The sequence below is a fragment of the Solanum lycopersicum genome, chromosome 9 (assembly GCF_036512215.1).
Source record: "Solanum lycopersicum chromosome 9, SLM_r2.1".
NCBI lineage: Eukaryota > Viridiplantae > Streptophyta > Magnoliopsida > Solanales > Solanaceae > Solanum > Solanum lycopersicum.
Genome location: NC_090808.1, coordinates 69,212,848 through 69,231,414, shown reverse-complemented (window position 1 = coordinate 69,231,414; position 18,567 = coordinate 69,212,848). Strand labels below are relative to the sequence as shown.

Genomic DNA, 18,567 nt, shown 5'->3' with positions numbered 1-18,567 from the left:
GTAACACTATACTTCATAGATTTTTTAATGATAACTTCCAAATGTATTAATTGATTTTTCTTCAATTCATTTCCTTAGTTTATCAATCAATGAAGATTTACATATCGATTGTTATCTCATTATTTTTTTGAATTAAATAACTCTGTTCTTAAATTTACTTTCCGAAATGAGAGAAGTCCACTAAATTAAAATGTTGTCGGTACATTCTCATAAAAGATAAAATTACACATTTAACGTATCGAATAAAAATATATAATATATATTTATTGGATTTTTTTAAAAAAAATGAACACATGGGCTTTTTGTTACTCTTGGGCTCAAAACTAAATCTTTTTTGGTAAAACCCAAACTCTTTCTTCTTCTTCTTCTTCAGTCTGAATAATTACAGTAGCAATCAAGCTTTAATACTACAAAAATGTCACAATTTTGGAAACCAGGAACTGAACGGCCCCGTCTTGTAGATGATGAAGAGGGTGGTGTTCTTCTCTATGCTACATCTTCCTCCTCTTCCTCTGGGTAACCTTTTTTTTTCTATAATTTTTTTTATTTTTTTTGTATATGTTGTTATTTATGTAGTATTTGTGTGATTTCAAGATTTGGGTATGGGAGTTTTGAGAAGCAAAGGCAGAGGTTGCCTGTGTATAAGTACAAAACTGCTATTCTTTACTCAGTGGAGACTCATGCTACTACCATCATTGTTGGAGAAACTGGAAGTGGAAAAACAACTCAAATTCCTCAGGTTGTTTTTCTCTATTTTCTGTAAAGTTCATGTTTTTGATTTAGTATGATGTGAAATGTCCTCCTTGGAGTAATATTTGACAGTTTTGAACTTGTTGGGGTTGGCTATATGAATTCTCAGACCTCAGTATCTGTTGTGATTTAGTATTTAGGTATTCAACATAGTTAGACCATGAACTGTCTTCCATTAACCAGAACTGTGGTGGAGCCATGACTTCATTAAGGGAATTCAAAATATAAAGGAGAAAACTCACGAAGAAGCGATGAGAATTCAGCATATAATATATAATAGTATTAAGTATATACACAGGTGTGCAGGGGAAAAAGATTGACCTATATATGCAGTGTAGGTGTCAGTTGACACGCCTTGGACAAAGGTGACTCTGGCACAATTTAAAAGGGGATTCAAAAATATGCCTGAATGCATCTTCGTCACTGCAACTTCACTTATATCAAGGGGATTCTAAAACTTATATACAAAAAGATTTATGTTTTAACCTTTTTACACAGTATAGTTTTCAGACGGACTTCCTTATTTGTGTTTTTGGGGGGAGGGGGAGTTATGCAGCATGTGAGGTGGTATCAGTAATAATTTTGAGTTGCAAAGAGTGGAAGTATGTCTTATGTTTGTAGGAGCAAGAGATATATAGTGGGAAAAAATTGCTTAGCCTCATAATGGCAGTGAATTGTTTCTCCATAATTTGGTTTAAAATTCTTCAATAGTTTTGGCAACCAAACATCAGAAATATTTACAGAACAATCATTTTTTCTGCTAAACATATTACTGTCAAGTGGAACCATAGATATTGTATCTTTGTTATTTGTCTAAAACATGTGAATGAACATATTGTTTTAGTTTGGTTAACAAAATAAACTCTTTTAGAAACTTGAAAAGTTTAATGGTATTTGATACATTTTAATGTGCGCAGTACCTGAAAGAAGCTGGTTGGGCTGAGGGAGGGCGAATGATTGCTTGTACCCAACCAAGGAGATTGGCAGTCCAGGTGTAGTATTCTGTTACTGAGCTCTATATGCTCTTTAATAAGTGAACTTTTGTGTCTTATATGTTTGTCTTGATATCTCATTCTAATCGAGAGTAGATGCAAGCCATATGGCTGCTTGTGAGGGACAAATATATTTGTATTTGTAACTTTATTTATGAGACTCTCCTGGATACTTGTATTTACAATCAACGTAGTTACTCTTCTGTTTTGGTTAAGAAAGTGAAAATCGCTACTATTGACATCTAGTTGGCCCAAACATATTGTTAGGGTGGATTATAATCCCACATTGATTGGTGGTTTGCTTGTATGGATTTGGGCAATCCTCCCCTCTTGAGTTAGCTTTTGGGGTTGAGTTAGGTCTAGATGTCATATCTTTATATGGTATCACTGTTAGGTTCATCCCCGTTTGGGCTCCAGGTCCATGCTTTAGTTTGGTCTGGGCGTGAAGAGTGTGCGTGTGTGTTGGACCCAAATTGGTTGAGTAATGTACTGGTGGTTTGCTTATGTGGATTTGGACAATCCTTTCCCTCTTGAGCTAGCTTTTGGGTGTTGAATTAGACCCATGTGTCATATCTTTCCACATATGATATTGAGGATCAATGCAAACATCCTGCTCATAATCTTTTTGAACCATAATATCTCTTATGGTTCAGTTATTTTGAAACACATCTTTCAAGTCTCAATCTTTTATATTGTAGGCAGTTGCTACAAGAGTTGCTGAAGAAATGGATGTTAAACTTGGTGAGGAAGTTGGTTATACTATTCGATTTGAAGATATCACGAATGAGGTGGAGCTCTTTCTTTGTACTTGCATTTTTTTTTGGGATAATGGAAATAATTTTTTGCTTCATGATCATTTTTTTAGAGTTCATACTTCATAAGTCCTTAAAAGAACAAATAAATCTTTTGACATCTGCTGGGATTGCATATTTCAAGGTGTTAGTTCCTGTAATGTTCTAGGAAAGAGATTAAGTTTAGTTTGGCATTTATATGTGCCTATGTTAACCTGAAATAGCTTTTTCCTTTTTTTTTTTGGATAAAATATGTTGACCTGGAACAGTAATGGTGGTGTTCTTTCACTACAGGAATTAACTAGGGTCAAATTTCTTACTGATGGGGTTTTGCTGAGGGAAATGATGGATGATCCTCTATTGAGCAAGTATAGGTACTGTTTATGCTTTTTATGCCTTGAAAGGGTTCGAGTGCCTCCTTTTCTATCTTCTTCATCATGTAGTGCTGCTTTAGTTCTATTACTTACACCCTCGTTCTTGACTTTTAAGCTTCATGGAGTCTAAGTGTCAATCATTTCAATACTATTAGAATATTGTGTTTGGTAGATAAGACTGAAATAATAATCTAACTTTTTAAAAGTGGAGATTTATGTGTTGTCTAATCTAATAATCAATGTTTAAGCTTCACAATGCACATGATGGGCTGAGCTTAGAATTCCGCTAGCACTTGGATGTTTAATTTGTTTCTTTTCTTTGTCAAACTCAACACTGAATTGTGAGTAGCATTTCTTTAGAAACCGAGCTTGTAAAATTGGGGAAGAAGTATAGAGTCACAGGGAAATATAAAGAAAAAAAATTCACTTATTTGTCCTGAATGCTGTCTTAACTTTGAATTAGGGTGATTTCTTTCCCAAAAACTCAGACGTGCTTATGAAATATAATCCACTTTCTACTTCTAGCTGATACTGAAAATGTCTACTGGAAGGTGAAAATTGTGTACTCTGATTTGTCTTTATAATCATACAGTGTGATTATGGTAGATGAAGCTCATGAAAGGTCTCTCTCGACGGACATCTTATTGGGACTACTGAAAAAGGTTGATCAGGAAGTACTCTAGACTGGTTATACGTATTTTCTTATCGTTTGAGTGCACTAAGTTTAGTTCTGGTCTCTAAAAATGTTATTGTTCCTATGGCTTCTGGAAATTTAGATTCAAAAGCGTCGGCCTGAGCTGCGTATTATAATATCATCAGCTACGATTGAAGCAAAATCAATGGCTGCTTTCTTTAATACGAGGTTGGTTCTTCTTGCGACGAATGTTTACCGAAGCTTTATAATTCTATACTTAAAAGTTCAAAAAGGTTGATTCTCCTTTATGCTTTCTATTCATGCAATTTCTCAGTAGGTTATTCTTCTTTTTTGAGTTGTATTCTCTAAATGGATATATCAAGTACTTTTCACCTTGTTGGAATAAGTGCCTTGTCTTATTTTGAATTTGTAGTGGAAAATGTGAGCTTTTCTTGCACTAGAATGAACTCCCTTGAAAAACATTTGTGTGTGTGTAAACGAGTTGCTCTACCAACCGAGCTATAGCCCTTAGTCCAAAGTTTAAGAAAAGGTCATATTTAAGAAAATTGTTCCCAGTGCACTTCCCTTTTAGTATTAAATCATGAGCGCTGATGGCTTCTCCATGAGGTCCTTGTGGGCAGTTGAGGTATGTCATCTTTTCTATCCAAGGGGGTTAAAAGGGGTGAGGTATGCTCCTGGCATCTTGGAGTTGCTTGATGATGGATGGAAGAGTTTGAACTCATGCTATCAATTCTTTTCCACAAGACTCAAGTTTTAGCTATAGCCTTTGTTGAATTGAGTAGAGAAGACAATCCTTAGAATAGAGATTGAGCTGATCTTATGCAAACTCTGGAAACATATTAAAACAAGGATTATTGTTTATTAGTTTTGATAAGTTGTTTATGAGAGCTAATTGATGAATACTCATTGGGGTTTTGGACTAAATGAATACTTTCTCTCAAGTGAGAACTAAAATAAAGTGAATACTTGTTTTACTTTTGCTTTGTCACTCACCTTTGGTTCCTGTCTCTTGAGTCTTTTGGCATTGGTTTGACACAATGATATAGTAGTCCTTGTGAAGCTTAAGATTCTCAACTTACTTCTCCCATTTGTTGACCACTCTATCTGTGTAAATTTTGTTAACAGGACGATCAATGGTCATAGTAGTTGGTTCATTAGTGAATGATGCTTACCGCCTCTGTCTGAGCAATGCTTAGTAGAATTTTATTAATGCTATTAAAAATGATGATAGAAACTCTACGGTAAGAATAGAAATGACTTTTGAAGAAGCGGTTGATTTGTTACTAGCTATAGAAAAATTTGAAGTACTTTTTTTTAATAACTGTAGTGTCTGGGCTAGCTGGCATGCACCTCGACTAATTCCACTGTGTGCACTGACACTTCTACATTTGACCAAGAATTTGCAGAAGACGACGGGAGGAGGAGCAAGGACCAAGAAAAGAACCTGCTATTCTGTCAGTTGAGGTATACGGATTTGTTCTTTGCATTCGGCTTTTGTCTGCATAACCAGAACTCAATAAAGTTAATTAACTAGATTGCTTAGTTGAATTGCAGCATGTCTATAGAATCATTACAGACTCTGTGAACATCTAGGGTAGAGGATTTTGTTTATGATTTTCTTTGGTTGATTTGCAAACCTTACTGAAATATCATCTTTTTACACTGTGATCTTCTAGGGTAGGGGATTTAATGTGGAGATATTCTATGTTGATGATCCTGTTTCTGATTACGTTCAGTCTGCTGTTTCAACAGTGATGTCGATCCATGACCAGGTACAAACTAGAACATGACTTCTTTGAACTATTTGGCTACATCATGCTCAAATGTGAATAATGTCGAGTTTGGTTCTCATTGATGAAATCACTTCTGTATCCTTGATTCCCACTTGATAATGGGTGTACAACAGTCAGTTTTTGGCTAAGTTGCGCAGACTCTTCACTTTCGGTGCCGCACCCATGTCGGATTCTCCAAAAACATACGAATTTTGGAGAATACGACACACCTGTTGACATTTTTAAGAGTCCAAACAACATATGCTTTTGGGCACCTTTGCTCTCAGCAGAGGCACGTCTCCTCTAAATAATTATGGTCCAGCTAACTTCTTTTCATTATCTTAATTGAGTTCTATGGCTACTCTGAAGGATATGTCAAATTAAAATTTTGAAGCACGTGGTAAATAAATTTCCAAAGACCCATTTAAGTTGAGGGGGTGGCTTATTCAGACAATTCTTGGTGCAGAAACTCAACTGAGTGTTATGCCTTTGTAATGTTGTTTTGTTTGTCTACAATGTGTTGCATGTGATCTTGTACTAGATGTCCTTGAATGAGACTATGATTGAAATCCGTGATGTCTCAATGCTGCCTCTAGTGTTAGTGTAGTAATTCATTTTTGATTTCCCCAGGGTAACTTTCCCATGATTTCTTTCATCTTTGGTTCTTAATATACTATCATACAGCACTTGATTTATGGCTCTTCATTTATACTTGTAGGAGCGGATGGGAGATATCCTGGTGTTTCTCACTGGTCAAGATGATATTGATACTGCAATACAATTGCTCACTGAAGAAGCCCAAAGTAGTGGCAAGCAAGGTACTGAATAGTCCTCTTAACCATTGCTAAGTGTGAATAGAATTGCTGACAAATATTAGAGAAGTGGTTGTAGATAAATACATTGCCTTGTATGAAATCAAAGAAAAGAAAAGATAGATAACATACGTTTTTCATTTCACTTTTCTTGCAGGACTGGTTTCTGTGCCACTATACTCGGGACTTCCTCGAGCAGATCAGGTAGGGTACTGCATCATGCAGTTTTTAAGATTAAGATTTTGTTGAACGTTCACCAAATGGTTCGGTTTCTTCCAATTGTACAGGACCTTGTGTTTTCCCCTACTCCCAGAGGAAAGAGAAAAGTGATATTTTCCACAAATATTGCTGAGACGTCATTGACTCTAGAAGTATAAATCTGAAACCTTGGGGTCAAAATCTTTGACGCATACATGTTATTACGTTTGTCATCATCATATTCCTGAGCTGATTTTTTTTTCTTGTTTTCAGGGTATTGTCTATGTTGTTGATAGCGGGTTCTCAAAACAACGTTTCTACAATCCGGTACTTTGTTTCTCTCTTTTTGACTTGACTCTTTTCCCATGCTTTTTTGTTCAGATTTTTGTGGTTGATGATGTTACTGTTATTCTGATATATTTCTACACGATGTGGATTTCGAACCTCATTTTGTAGCAATTTTCTAGATCGTCATTCTGGTTTTGTGCACCAAGAATCAGTATTGCCATACCTTATATGCATTACCCGTTTCCAGATGTCATGACTCCTGACTGTGCCTTTTGTAGAAACATTGATAATAAGCTTGTGTTCTATTAAGCTTGAATTTCTCACCCTTGAGCTCCCTCGTTTTTCCTGTTGGTCACTTTGGTCCATGTAAACATGGATGTACAAAACATGCTTTAATGAGCAAAAGTGGAAAGTAATTTGAGTCTCTCACTATGAAGAATGTACTCTATATGTTGGACTCTTGCTTCTTCTGATGAAAACTATCCGATACTTTTGTATTGAGCTTTCCTCAGTTCTGTTGATTCAGTTTCTGCCTTTCTGGTAATTAGTGCATAAAGATTGCAATATAGAAATGCCAAAAGAAATGCAATGTATGCATGTTATGCCTGATATTTCTTTTTATTTTGGATCTGCTTTAAATCAGATTTCAGATATTGAGAACTTGGTAGTGGCACCAATATCAAAGGCATCTGCTCGACAAAGGGCTGGTAGAGCTGGAAGAGTTCGACCAGGAAAGTGTTTTAGGTAGGTGTCTCACCACATAGAAGCACCACAGAAGAATCCATATCATTATGTAATGATTGATTTTTTCCAAAGCTCAACACTCCCCAAGTCCAAAATTGTTGTATCATATCTTTGGTTTAGTTTGGCCCTAATTAATCTTAAGAATACTGGCACAGAATATAATTTATATATAAGGAATCTTTTTTATGCTAGTCAGCAGGTGGATAAACTAAAAAGATCTATCATCTCACTTTTTTGCATGTGAAACAATTTACAGAAAAAACTCCCAATCAATGCGTTATTCTGCAAACTTTTCTTGACATTGCAAATTCAAACCATGTCATTTGATTCACAACATAGTAAGTACTTGTCTGTAACGCATTTTATGTGAAGTTAATAAATTGACGCCCTACTGTTCCCATCATAGACCTCAGTTGGTGAATAAGATCACCTTGTTTGTGTCGCTGATTCTATTTTTCTAATGACTCTGTTCAATTAGGAAGTACAGGATTCTTAATTTGTCTCTGGTCCTGCGTGTTTATAATACCTTTCGTGTAATAAATGTAGTTGTTGACTCTTCTATTTTCCTGTTCAGGCTCTACACAGAAGATTACTTTTCCAATGAGATGTCTGTGGTGGGAATCCCCGAGATTCAAAGGTCAAACCTCGTTTCCTGTGTCATCCAGGTATGTCTTTCTTGAACAAAGAAGATGCCAGTGCCGTGTCTTTTCTTGCTATGACTTGATGTGTGTGGAGCTTCAAATATGACCTCCTTATCAGGGAGGCTGGCTAGATCATCTGCCTTGTAAAAATTTCATGCCTGATGTGTTATTTTCGTCATTTTTCTCAATCTTCCAACAAAAATGAAAGGTTGGAAAGAAATGAGACCAATATCAATAGAATTTCCCTAATGTGCATGAGGTGGTTCAAAAAAAAATCCCTAATGTGCATATGAGCTTTTGCTCGACAATATCAATTATTTTGTGTTTTTTTTGTTTCTTTTCTTCATTGCAAAGATCATCCTTTTGATTAATCTTCTCTTTCCATACTTTGATATAACTCAACATCTGATGTCGAAGAAACAAATAAAAATTATTGTTCATGAAAAATGAAATTTCCTTTTATGCTTTATTTTCCATAAGGCCACCAAAGTTTTGCTCATTCATGAAGCTTCTCTTACTTGATTGGTGTTAATTGGCTTATTCAGTCTCTATTTGTAAATAGAAAATGTTGAAAGGACTATTGTGTTGCCTTTTATATGAGTTTCATCTCCTTTGTGGTGTCAAATTTTCAAATGAGTCTCATCCTACTGTTCAGCCTGTCAAGAAATTTCTTGGATATTAGCTAATAACGTTCTTATCTATGTCCCAGTTGAAGGCTTTGGGCATCGATAACATTTTAGGTTTTGATTGGCCAGCATCTCCATCACCTGAATCGATGATCAGAGCACTTGAAATATTGTACTCACTTGGAGTACTAGATGACGACGCCAAACTTACTTCACCTACTGGATTTCAAGTTGCAGAGATTCCACTAGTATGTTTCTGACCAGCCATCTCATATGCTCTGTTAAATTTCCTCACTTTTTACTTCTCTGCTGTTCAGTGCAATCTTTTTTTGCCAGCTCCAGTAGTATGACTTGCAAGTTAGAGACTTCCCGTTGAATTTACAGTTCTGTTACCTTTATTATCACATTTCTCACCAAACACTACCCCTCTTCCCCATTCTCCAATAAAAGCATTAAAAAGGAAATACATCATACAAAAGTAATGAGCAAAGGAATATTTACAGAATTATGAAAATAAATAACACCTAAGGCAGTGGCCTAGCGGTCGATATAGTGAGATGAAAACCAAGGGAGACCCTGTTCATATCCCAGCAGTGGAAAAGTGCTAGGTGATTTCTTCAACATCTGTCTTTAAGTCTTGGCGGGCATAGTTAACCAACACTTATGCTGGTAGAAGCAAGCAGGTACCTGGTAAACCTAACACCACCATTACTAAAAAGAAAAAGTAATAAGGAGTTCTTCAATTGAGGGAGAGAGAGACACATAATTCTTTTACTCCCATTGGATACTCAATTTATTTTGTAGAAGCCTTTGCTTTGGGGCTGATAGTTAGACATTTAGAGTACGGATATTTGTTGCCAGCTGTGGCGGTTGAGCCAACTTGCTTAAACTGCAACACTGAACTCTTTTTCCTTTGTTGTAGTCTATCATTATCACTAGCAATTGGAAGATGAGTCTTGACTTTATTCATTTTCTTCTGTAACATCTAATTGTTAATGAATGAATACCCCCAAGATAGCTTATGCTGTATACTTAGCTCTCTTATACTGATGCACTGTGTTGTTGAGTGCCATAGGTGTGAGATCAATAGGAAGTTGATTAACTAGATGCTTGATGCTTTGTTGAATGTCTCTCGGTGCATTACAATAATGCAATGTGTCTCTCAATTCATGGATCTAGGAATTTTCTTATTCACGCAGTTTCTGAAACTTGTATTTTTATGTAGGACCCATTAATATCCAAAATGATCTTAGCTTCTTGTGAGTTTGGATGTTCGGAGGAAATAATTACCATTGCTGCTGTACTCTCCATACAGGTAAATCCTCGCCTTCCAAACCCTAATTGATTTAACATTAAAACAAGACCTCTATATTTTGTCAGACCAATATATTGTTTATTTTGCAGTCTATTTGGATTCCTGTTAGAGGAGTACAGAAGCAGTTGGATGAAGCTAAATTGAGATTTGCAGCTGCCGAGGTTTTTGGTTTCTTCTGTTTCGCTTATTAATTTCACCTCTGTTATAACTTAGTTGCATTATACTTAAAGTACACAATGAAGAACACATTTGACAACTTGCATATGGGTCTCATAATAGATAATGGTAAAATTTAGAGCTCAAATAAATTACACTGTACAGAAGATGTTAATAATTTTCTTATCCACCTTTCTCCTGCTTCACTATCACCTTTAGTTTGTATTTTCCTCTTGTTGTAATAAATATAATTTTTGTTCTTCCCTGAGATTTATGCAAAGTAATCTATATAATTTGTGTCCATTGTCATTTGATTCATCCGACTGACTATTTTGTAGATTAACAAATGTTTACTCTAGTACTGAGTTACTTATTGGAGTGAGTACAGATTTATTTAAAGGATAGTTCAATTGTATGAAAGATCCCAAGGCTACGACTAAGTTCAAACTTCTGGAGGTGGCAAATATTTCTATTTAGAGAAGGATCACATTAATGGGTTGGACTAACAGAGAGTAGGTAAAGAAAGTTGAGGGAAATGGAGTATTTCTTAGGATCTTGCACTTCCCTTTTTTTAATTGTCCATTAACTTGATTCATTGCATAAGCAGAAGTGTTCGATGAAGTCCAATAAAATAGCACATACAATTAGAAAGTTTGTGTAGAGACAATACAGTCACTAATTGGAATTCAGATTGCTGCCTATTTATTTCTAGTTATTTACTTGTTTAGCCTTCTTCAAGTAAATTCATGTGTAACTTCGATATACCTTTGCAGGGTGACCATGTCACATTCTTAAATGTGTATAAAGGATTCATTCAGTCTAATAAATCTTCGAAGTGGTGTCACAAGAATTTTATAAATTATCATGCCATGGTAAGTCCTAATCCAACTTCCACGATGTTCTACTTTTTACATTTTGCAGTGTTTCATGAACGTGCCCTTAGGGCATCCTTGATTTTTTTCCCCATTATGTAGAGAAAAGTAATTGAAGTTAGGGAACAGCTGAAAAGGATTACACAGAGGTTGGGCATAGGATTGAAATCTTGTGAAGGGGATATTCAGGTAACTTTATTTGCTGACTCAGTTGTTAATGTCAATAGCATTCAACAGACCGTGGAGCAGTTGCCCATGTTTTAAAACTGATTGCTCGCTTGTCATTGAGTTAATATTGTTGCATGAGTCATTCTTTTCTGCCACGAAAAGCCGTCAAATTAGTGCTGCAACTGCCGCTAAGGGCTTCAATTAGAATTATTCGCAGTCTAGAGATTGCAGCTTGGTCACTTTCTCAGTAGCAGCATATTTTGTAAATCTTTTTTGGGCAATTCTTTCTTTTATGATGTAATAGGCGTAACTAAATTTAGTCATTTCACAGGCAGTAAAGAAGGCAATTACAGCAGGTTTTTTTGCCAATGCTGCCCGCTTAGAAGTGAGTATGAAGTTTGGTACACGTAGCTATTTTTGTCTTAAAACACACTCTTTCCGTTTCTGCTTCATTTTTCTGATATGAGCATATTTGATAACTTCTGTTGCTGATATTTGAAACAGCCATTCAGTCACAATGGGATGTACAAGACTCTCAGAACTTCTCAAGAAGTGTATATTCATCCTTCATCTGTGTTGTTCAGGTATTTATCTATTAATGTCTCTCTCAAACTATGATAGCTTGATTGGTTTGCTGATATTACGGAGACGTATGAATTACTTTCCCTAAGTAGTCATAAGATGAGGAAATTACTTTCATCTGTGTGATTTATTGCCATTTTAAAGGTATGAATATTTCTACAACTGGTTTGTATAGTCCCACTATCTAAGTTATTAAGAATACTAGTCATTTCTGTTGCTCAAGTTCTCAAGTTGGAGAAATCCCATGTGGGCATCTGGCCCAACTTCAGTTGAGGCACAGGTTTAGAACTCCATGGAGTATGGATGACGTGCACCTGACTCACACATCACGTACTGTCCTTACCACTTAACCAACACCCTAAGAACTAGGAAGATCTATCATTCTCGAATCAAATCCATAATTAGGAAACGGTGACATTCCCTTTTCTTGCATCCTATTGTAGCATGGCGTGGTCAGGAACTTTCTCGTTGCCATCTTTCCTCCTATATGTGTGCATGAAAGATGTGTGGTTTTGTAGCATCCATTTTTTACACATTTCCCTTTTTTACATCACTTACATGTCTAGTTTATATAATGTGGTTCTCATATTTAACAGGGTCAACCCGAAGTTCATCGTGTACCATTCTCTCGTTTCAACAGATCGTCAGTACATGCGAAATGTCATCACTATCGATCCTTCTTGGCTAACGGAGGCTGCACCTCATTTTTACCAGAAGCAGCTGCATAGTTCTATTCCTCAATGATGCACAATTTTCTTTGATGCTCCTTGGCAGCCTCATTCTGGTTTGAAAATTTTGTTGAGTCATTTGTAAGCCTTGTAAATTGGTTGTACTTTTCTCCCATAGGCTCGAGAGAGGTTAGTTGAGCACCTTTCGTTTGAAAATTATACCGTATATATATATATAGGTCTAATAGTACCTTTCTTTATGTTGTAGTGAAGGTAATTAAGATGATTCAAATTTTAAACCAAGCCCAACATGAATAGCCAACTTGGTACATAAAACACTATTTGATCATCAAACCAATTATAACTTATAAGTACATACACATGACTTATTGCAAGTTGCAACTATTATAAAGACAAGACACAAACAAAACAAAACAAAACACAAGTAATTTTACTAGATGAAAGTGAATAGGGACTCTATTCATAACTTTCCTTTATTTGTCACACCAATACAGTTACATAAGTCTTAATTATATAAACTTAAAAGATGTATTTTTGTAAAGCGCGTGATTAAAGAGGAGGTTGCGGATTTCTGATCTTAGCTTTAGACACAACAATAGCCACAAAGGTTGTTGCAAGTTGAGCACTTGTTACAAAATATAACTTTGCCAATTTTGGAAATCCTACCAAGATTCCTTAGTAAATGGTGCCCGCGAAGCTTTGCCTCATTAGTGGTATTTCCATTCATTGCTGCATCAAAAAGTGTATGTAGAGCTTCATATTAGTCAGTTGTGGAATCAGAAATTCATACAATGGGTACAAAATATAAAAAATAGTATAACATGCATCCCGTATAGTATTTGTACATGCAACATAACAATTTTTGAATGTCCTTTACTACGATGTCTCCATGATGTTAATAGAACTCGATCATTTATATACAACGAAAAAAAAACATTTTTTTAATCATAATAAATAGATGGAGACAATAAATTAACCTTGGGTAAGTGGAGCAGAGGCCTCAGAATTCATCTCCCTAGCAACTATTTGTGAGGATATTATAAGTAGAATAAACAAAGAAAGATAAACAAAAATATTATTTCTAGAAACCATTTTGATTAACAAATTAAACTATTTGGATTTTTTTATAATTTTTTTTTTTTTTTTGCTGATGAGAAAAGACTTGCATTTCTTCCCTATTTCTAGAACTACTAGGTTAGTAGTTTCCAAGTTATTATAAAAAAAAATTCTAATCCAATTCTTTTCCCATTGACTTTTTCCTAACGGCGAGATCAGGCCATTACACTTTATTTTTGGGAAAGCAGTTGAAACACAATTGTACCTTGTCCAACTTTCCATCAAACATCTCTCTTCTTCTATTTTCACGATACTTTTCAAAGAGAGAATTTTTAATCAAGTTGTTTGAATGCAATAAATATTCGTGCAATTTTCCCATGAAATCTATGTAATTATAAAGGTTAAAACGCGTCATTGAACTAATAAGGAGAAAAGTTACCGTAGGTTGGGAATAGAGAAACAAATCGTAAGAATGCAATAATTTTTTCTATAAAATTTATACAATCATAAAAGGTCAATATTATGAATTAGTGATAAGTTGTGTCGCATGATATTTTTAAACTTATTAGGTACACAATAGTTTTCACATTGGAAAAATCTATCAATATTCCATTCCACCTAAGGAAAAAAAAGAACTAGCGGACGATGACTTGTAAGTCTTTAAGCCAATTTCCACAAAATTAGAGAGGAAAAAATTGGGACTAATAAATTGATGTTTTGGGCGACAAATACATTTTTGGGTGGTGACAAATTCTACTTCTTGTGGCGACCAATACAGTTTTTTAGTGGGAACAAGTTACACTTTTTGTGGCAACACAAGTTGCTACTAACACAATTTTATCGTAGCGACCAATTACACTTTTTGCATACAGTCTTTTAGAGGCGATAAATTATACTTTTGTAGCAACAAAGGTTGCCACTAATACAGTCTTTTAGTGGCAACAAGTTACAGTTTTTGTGGCGATTTTCATTTTTACCATAATTCTATTCCTCAATGATACACAATTTTCTTGGATGCCTTATCCTGGTTTGAAAATTTTGTTGTCTCATTTGTGAACCTTGTAAAATTGGTTATACTTTTCTCTTATAGGCTCGAGAGAGGTCAGTTAAGCACCTTTCGTTTGGAAATTATACTGTATATATAGGTCGAATAGTAATAAAGATAATTAAAATTTTAAACATGAATAGACAATTTGTTACATAAACACTATTTGATCATTAAACCAATTAAAAGTACATAAACATGACTTGTTGCAAGTTGCAACAATTATAAAGACAAGACAAAAACAAAACAAAACACAAGTAATTTTACTAGATGAAAGTGAATAGGGACTCTATTCATAACTTTCCTTTATTTGTCACACCAATACAGTTACATAAGTCTTAATTATATATAAACTTAAAAAGATGTATTTTTGTAAAGCGCGTGATTAAAGAGGAGGTTGCGGATTTCTGATGTTAGCTTTAGACACAACAATAGCCACAAAGGCCATTGCAAGTTGAGCAATAGTTACAATATATAACTTGGCCAATTCTGAAAATCCTACCAAGATTCCTCAGTAAATGGTGCCCATGAAAAAACACTCCCTTTGCCTCATTAGTGGTATTTCCATTCATTGCTGCATCAAAAAGTGTATGTAGAGCTTCATATTAGTCAGTTGTTGAATTAGAAATTTATATAATATAAAGGGATACAAAAATAGTATCACATGCATTCTGCTGCTGTCCATTTTTATTTGTCATGTTACACTTTTCGAAAATTAATTTATTTAAAGTTAATTAAAGAGTACTATAAATTGCAATTTTTTGCATATCGATATGATGAAAAAATACATTATAAAATGTTAGTTAAATTTTTTATCGTTTGACTCTATAAAAGAAAACTATGACAAATAAAAGTGGGCGAAGGGAGTAGTATTTATACATGTAACACAACAATTTTTTAACGTCCTTTCCTACGATGTCTCCATGATATCAAGAGAACTCGATCATTTATATATAACAAAAAAAACCAAATAAAAATATTTTTTTTTATCATAATAAACTGATGGAGACAGTAAATTAACCTTGGGTAAGTGGAGCAGGGGCCTCAGAATTCATCTCTCTTGCAACAATTTGTGAGGATATTATTAGTAGAATAACCAAAGAAATATAAACAAAAATATTATTTTTAGAAACCATTTTGATTAGCAAATTAAACTATTTCAAGTTTTTTTTTTTTCTGATGAGTAAAGACATGCATTTCTTCCCTATTTATAGAACTCAATAATACTTGCATGCAACAATCAGAAAAATAGAGGAAAATACTGAGGACTTACTTTGAATTCATCAAGAAAAATAAAAAGATTTCATAAAGAATTTTTTTCTTTTGGGGCCAAAAAGATAGAAATATAAAATATTATATTAGTTAATTATATGCATCATAAAGACTTGCTTTAACTAAACGTAATTTACGGAGGATACGTATCAACCTATAGTATTATAAATAGGAGGGATCGAAGATTAGGATAGAAAGTTAGCAATAATGTCGTCTAGTTTTTAGTATTTTTATTATGATTAATTTCCTATTCTCTTAAACTCCCTCTGTCCAAAATTGTTTGTCATGTTGCGCTTATCTAAAGTCAATTTGACTAATTTTTAAAGGTAAATTAAATCATATTAGTTCGATATTTTAAACAAAAAAATTAGATATTCTAAAACTATATGAAAAGTACTATAAATTACAATTTTTTGCATATTAATATGATGAAAAAATATATCTTAAAATGTTAATCAAAGTTTTTATAGTTTGACTCTAAAAATAGAAATTATGACAAACAATACCGGACTGAGAGAGTATTTGTGACTCTATTATTACCTTTTGTTTTCTTTGTTTTAGTAACCATTGAACTTTGTGATTCTAGTTCAAGATTCTATCGCTTTTTATTTGATTTACTATATGTAAATGATTATTTGTACATATGTATACTCTATTTGTTCCAATTTATGTGTCATTTAACTTTATGATTTATTTTTTATCCTCAAATAAATAATTTATAACTACACAAAAGTGTAAGTCTTTGTTTTAGCCACAAGTTTCAATTTTTTTTTCTCTGTGTCAAGTATTAAACTTCGTCATAAAAATTTAGACGGAGAAAATAATCTTTTAACGCATACACATATTTCAAGATTTCAAGCCAAAACTATTGAATCTCAATGTACTCTTAAATCATAAGCTATAAGTATCTGTTTATATGCATCGCTATCGACTGTTAGAATTTTCCGTCCTTAATCATATATTTCGAATTCGGATTCATTTATCAGGTAAACGAGAGGGATCATATGCTAAATTTAACAACCAAAGACTTCATATTAAAATTTTGCCTTTTCGTTGAACTTGTTAAAAGATCCCACTTAATTAATTTAATATAAAGAAAATAAGACTACAAGAGCTAAATTTTAACAACCAATTAGACTAGTGGTCAAGTCAATTAAAAAGCACTAAAACTTTTTGGTATTAATTAGTGAAATACAGTAAATATGAATATCATGATAAAATATTGATAATAAAATTACTACAACATGGCTTTTATTCAATACATTTTTAGTAATATTATAGCAAGCTCTAAAGTAGAAAGAGCATTGCTAATAATATTACATAATTGCCATTACAAAAGTTTTAATATAATATACTACGTACTCCACACATAATTAATTAATTGTGTGGCTTAGCTTGAGTAACTTTGTCCATTGCCTCACCTTTATAGGAGCAACACCTATAGCAACCATTGTCACCATGGCCACAGCAACCATACTGGCAGTATCCACCACGTCGTCCACCACCACCGCCACCACGGTGTCCGTATCCACCACCACCGTGTCCATATCCACCACCACCACCATGTCCATATCCACCACCACCACCATGTCCGTATCCACCACCACGTCCATATCCTCCACCACCACCGCGTCCATATCCACCACCACCACCGCGTCCATATCCACCACCACCACCAGGATATCCACCGTATTGGGCTTCATGTACTTCATTCTTGTTTTCAGATTTCTTAGCTACATCAAATCTCAAATATATGTAATGTTGAAAATAAGATATAGACTCAGAATTTTAAATTTATGAATTATGAATTTGTTTTTAAGAAAAAACAACTTGCTTAGTTCGTTCTGGATAAATTATTTATACACTAACATATATGGATGATGTATGATCATTTACTTATGTAGTGTTTTTCATGATACAATTACTTGTAATTTTAGGGCACATGATATGAAAATCTTGGTAAAAGTCTAGCATTAGTGCATACACACATGGAACTTATGGTAATTGTTTTTACCGTAACAATAACATACTCAGTGTTATCTTACAAGTATAGTTACATGTGAATTTTTATGACAACTATAAAACTAAGTTTTTTGAGTTTTATCGGGTGAGGAAAAGCTCGTCACAAAATTAAGGGTCTGAAATGTAGAATGTAAAATGTATAGTTTCTGATAGACCTCGATTCAAAAGAAGTACTTAATTAAGGTACTTGTTTTAGTGGACCAAAAATGTTACTACTAGAAAAAAAAATAGGTGAGATATTCAATATTTGAAAGTGATAAAAGAATTAAAATGAGAAAATAATAATCTTACAGTTCTCAGCCAACTCAGTAGCTAAAATCTCAGAGCTTATCATTAGGAAAATAGCCAAAAAAAGACCAAAAAATAGAAATGCTTTGGAATCCATTCTTTTTTTTTTTTTTTTGTAGTTTGTAATTTATAGAAGGATGAAGAAAGTGAGGCATCATTTGGCTATATTTATAGTAAGATTTCAATGCATTTTTTAGATTGAAGTGAAGGACATTTATGGTGTATTTGGTTGGTAAGTAAAAGATGTTGAATTTAACAATTGAGTTTAATTATTACTAGCTAGAGATAAAGGTTATTTCCATAGCAAACAAGTGGAAAATTGATGATATATAGAATATAATGTTTTCACTTATTTTCTACCAAATCAACTCACAAGAAAAAGGGAAAAACCTTCTAATTTTTTTAAATATAAAAACAGTATTTTCTTCTGTCAACTTTTATCTTATGTTACGTTTTGCA

The 18,567-nt window shown here is 33.9% G+C and overlaps 2 protein-coding genes across 3 annotated transcripts; one reads left to right on the top strand and one right to left on the bottom strand.

Moving 5' to 3' along the window:
* The first annotated feature begins 287 nt into the window (after positions 1-287).
* LOC101244529 (RNA helicase family protein) lies at positions 288-12,664 on the top strand. 2 transcript variants are annotated; one of them, XM_004247980.4, is made up of 23 exons: positions 288-516; positions 595-739; positions 1,668-1,742; positions 2,441-2,530; positions 2,828-2,907; positions 3,500-3,569; positions 3,684-3,769; positions 4,969-5,026; positions 5,239-5,334; positions 6,053-6,152; positions 6,304-6,350; positions 6,434-6,517; positions 6,618-6,671; positions 7,276-7,376; positions 7,951-8,041; positions 8,727-8,891; positions 9,869-9,958; positions 10,048-10,119; positions 10,888-10,986; positions 11,089-11,175; positions 11,486-11,539; positions 11,659-11,738; positions 12,333-12,664. In XM_004247980.4, exons 1-23 carry the CDS (start codon positions 416-418, stop codon positions 12,478-12,480), a joined length of 2,073 nt encoding a protein of 690 aa, XP_004248028.1. In that variant the 5' UTR covers positions 288-415; the 3' UTR covers positions 12,481-12,664. The 2 variants fall into 2 exon arrangements, with proteins under 2 accessions (XP_004248028.1, NP_001311471.1); NM_001324542.1 differs by having other exon boundaries at positions 359-516; positions 4,960-5,026.
* A 4,343-nt stretch (positions 12,665-17,007) lies between these two features.
* LOC138338160 (glycine-rich protein-like) lies at positions 17,008-18,310 on the bottom strand. The gene is made up of 2 exons (XM_069288873.1): positions 18,112-18,310; positions 17,008-17,531 (listed from the first exon to the last, which is right to left on the bottom strand). Exons 1-2 carry the CDS (start codon positions 18,203-18,205, stop codon positions 17,176-17,178), a joined length of 450 nt encoding a protein of 149 aa, XP_069144974.1. The 5' UTR covers positions 18,206-18,310; the 3' UTR covers positions 17,008-17,175.
* Between the last annotated feature and the right edge of the window lie 257 nt (positions 18,311-18,567).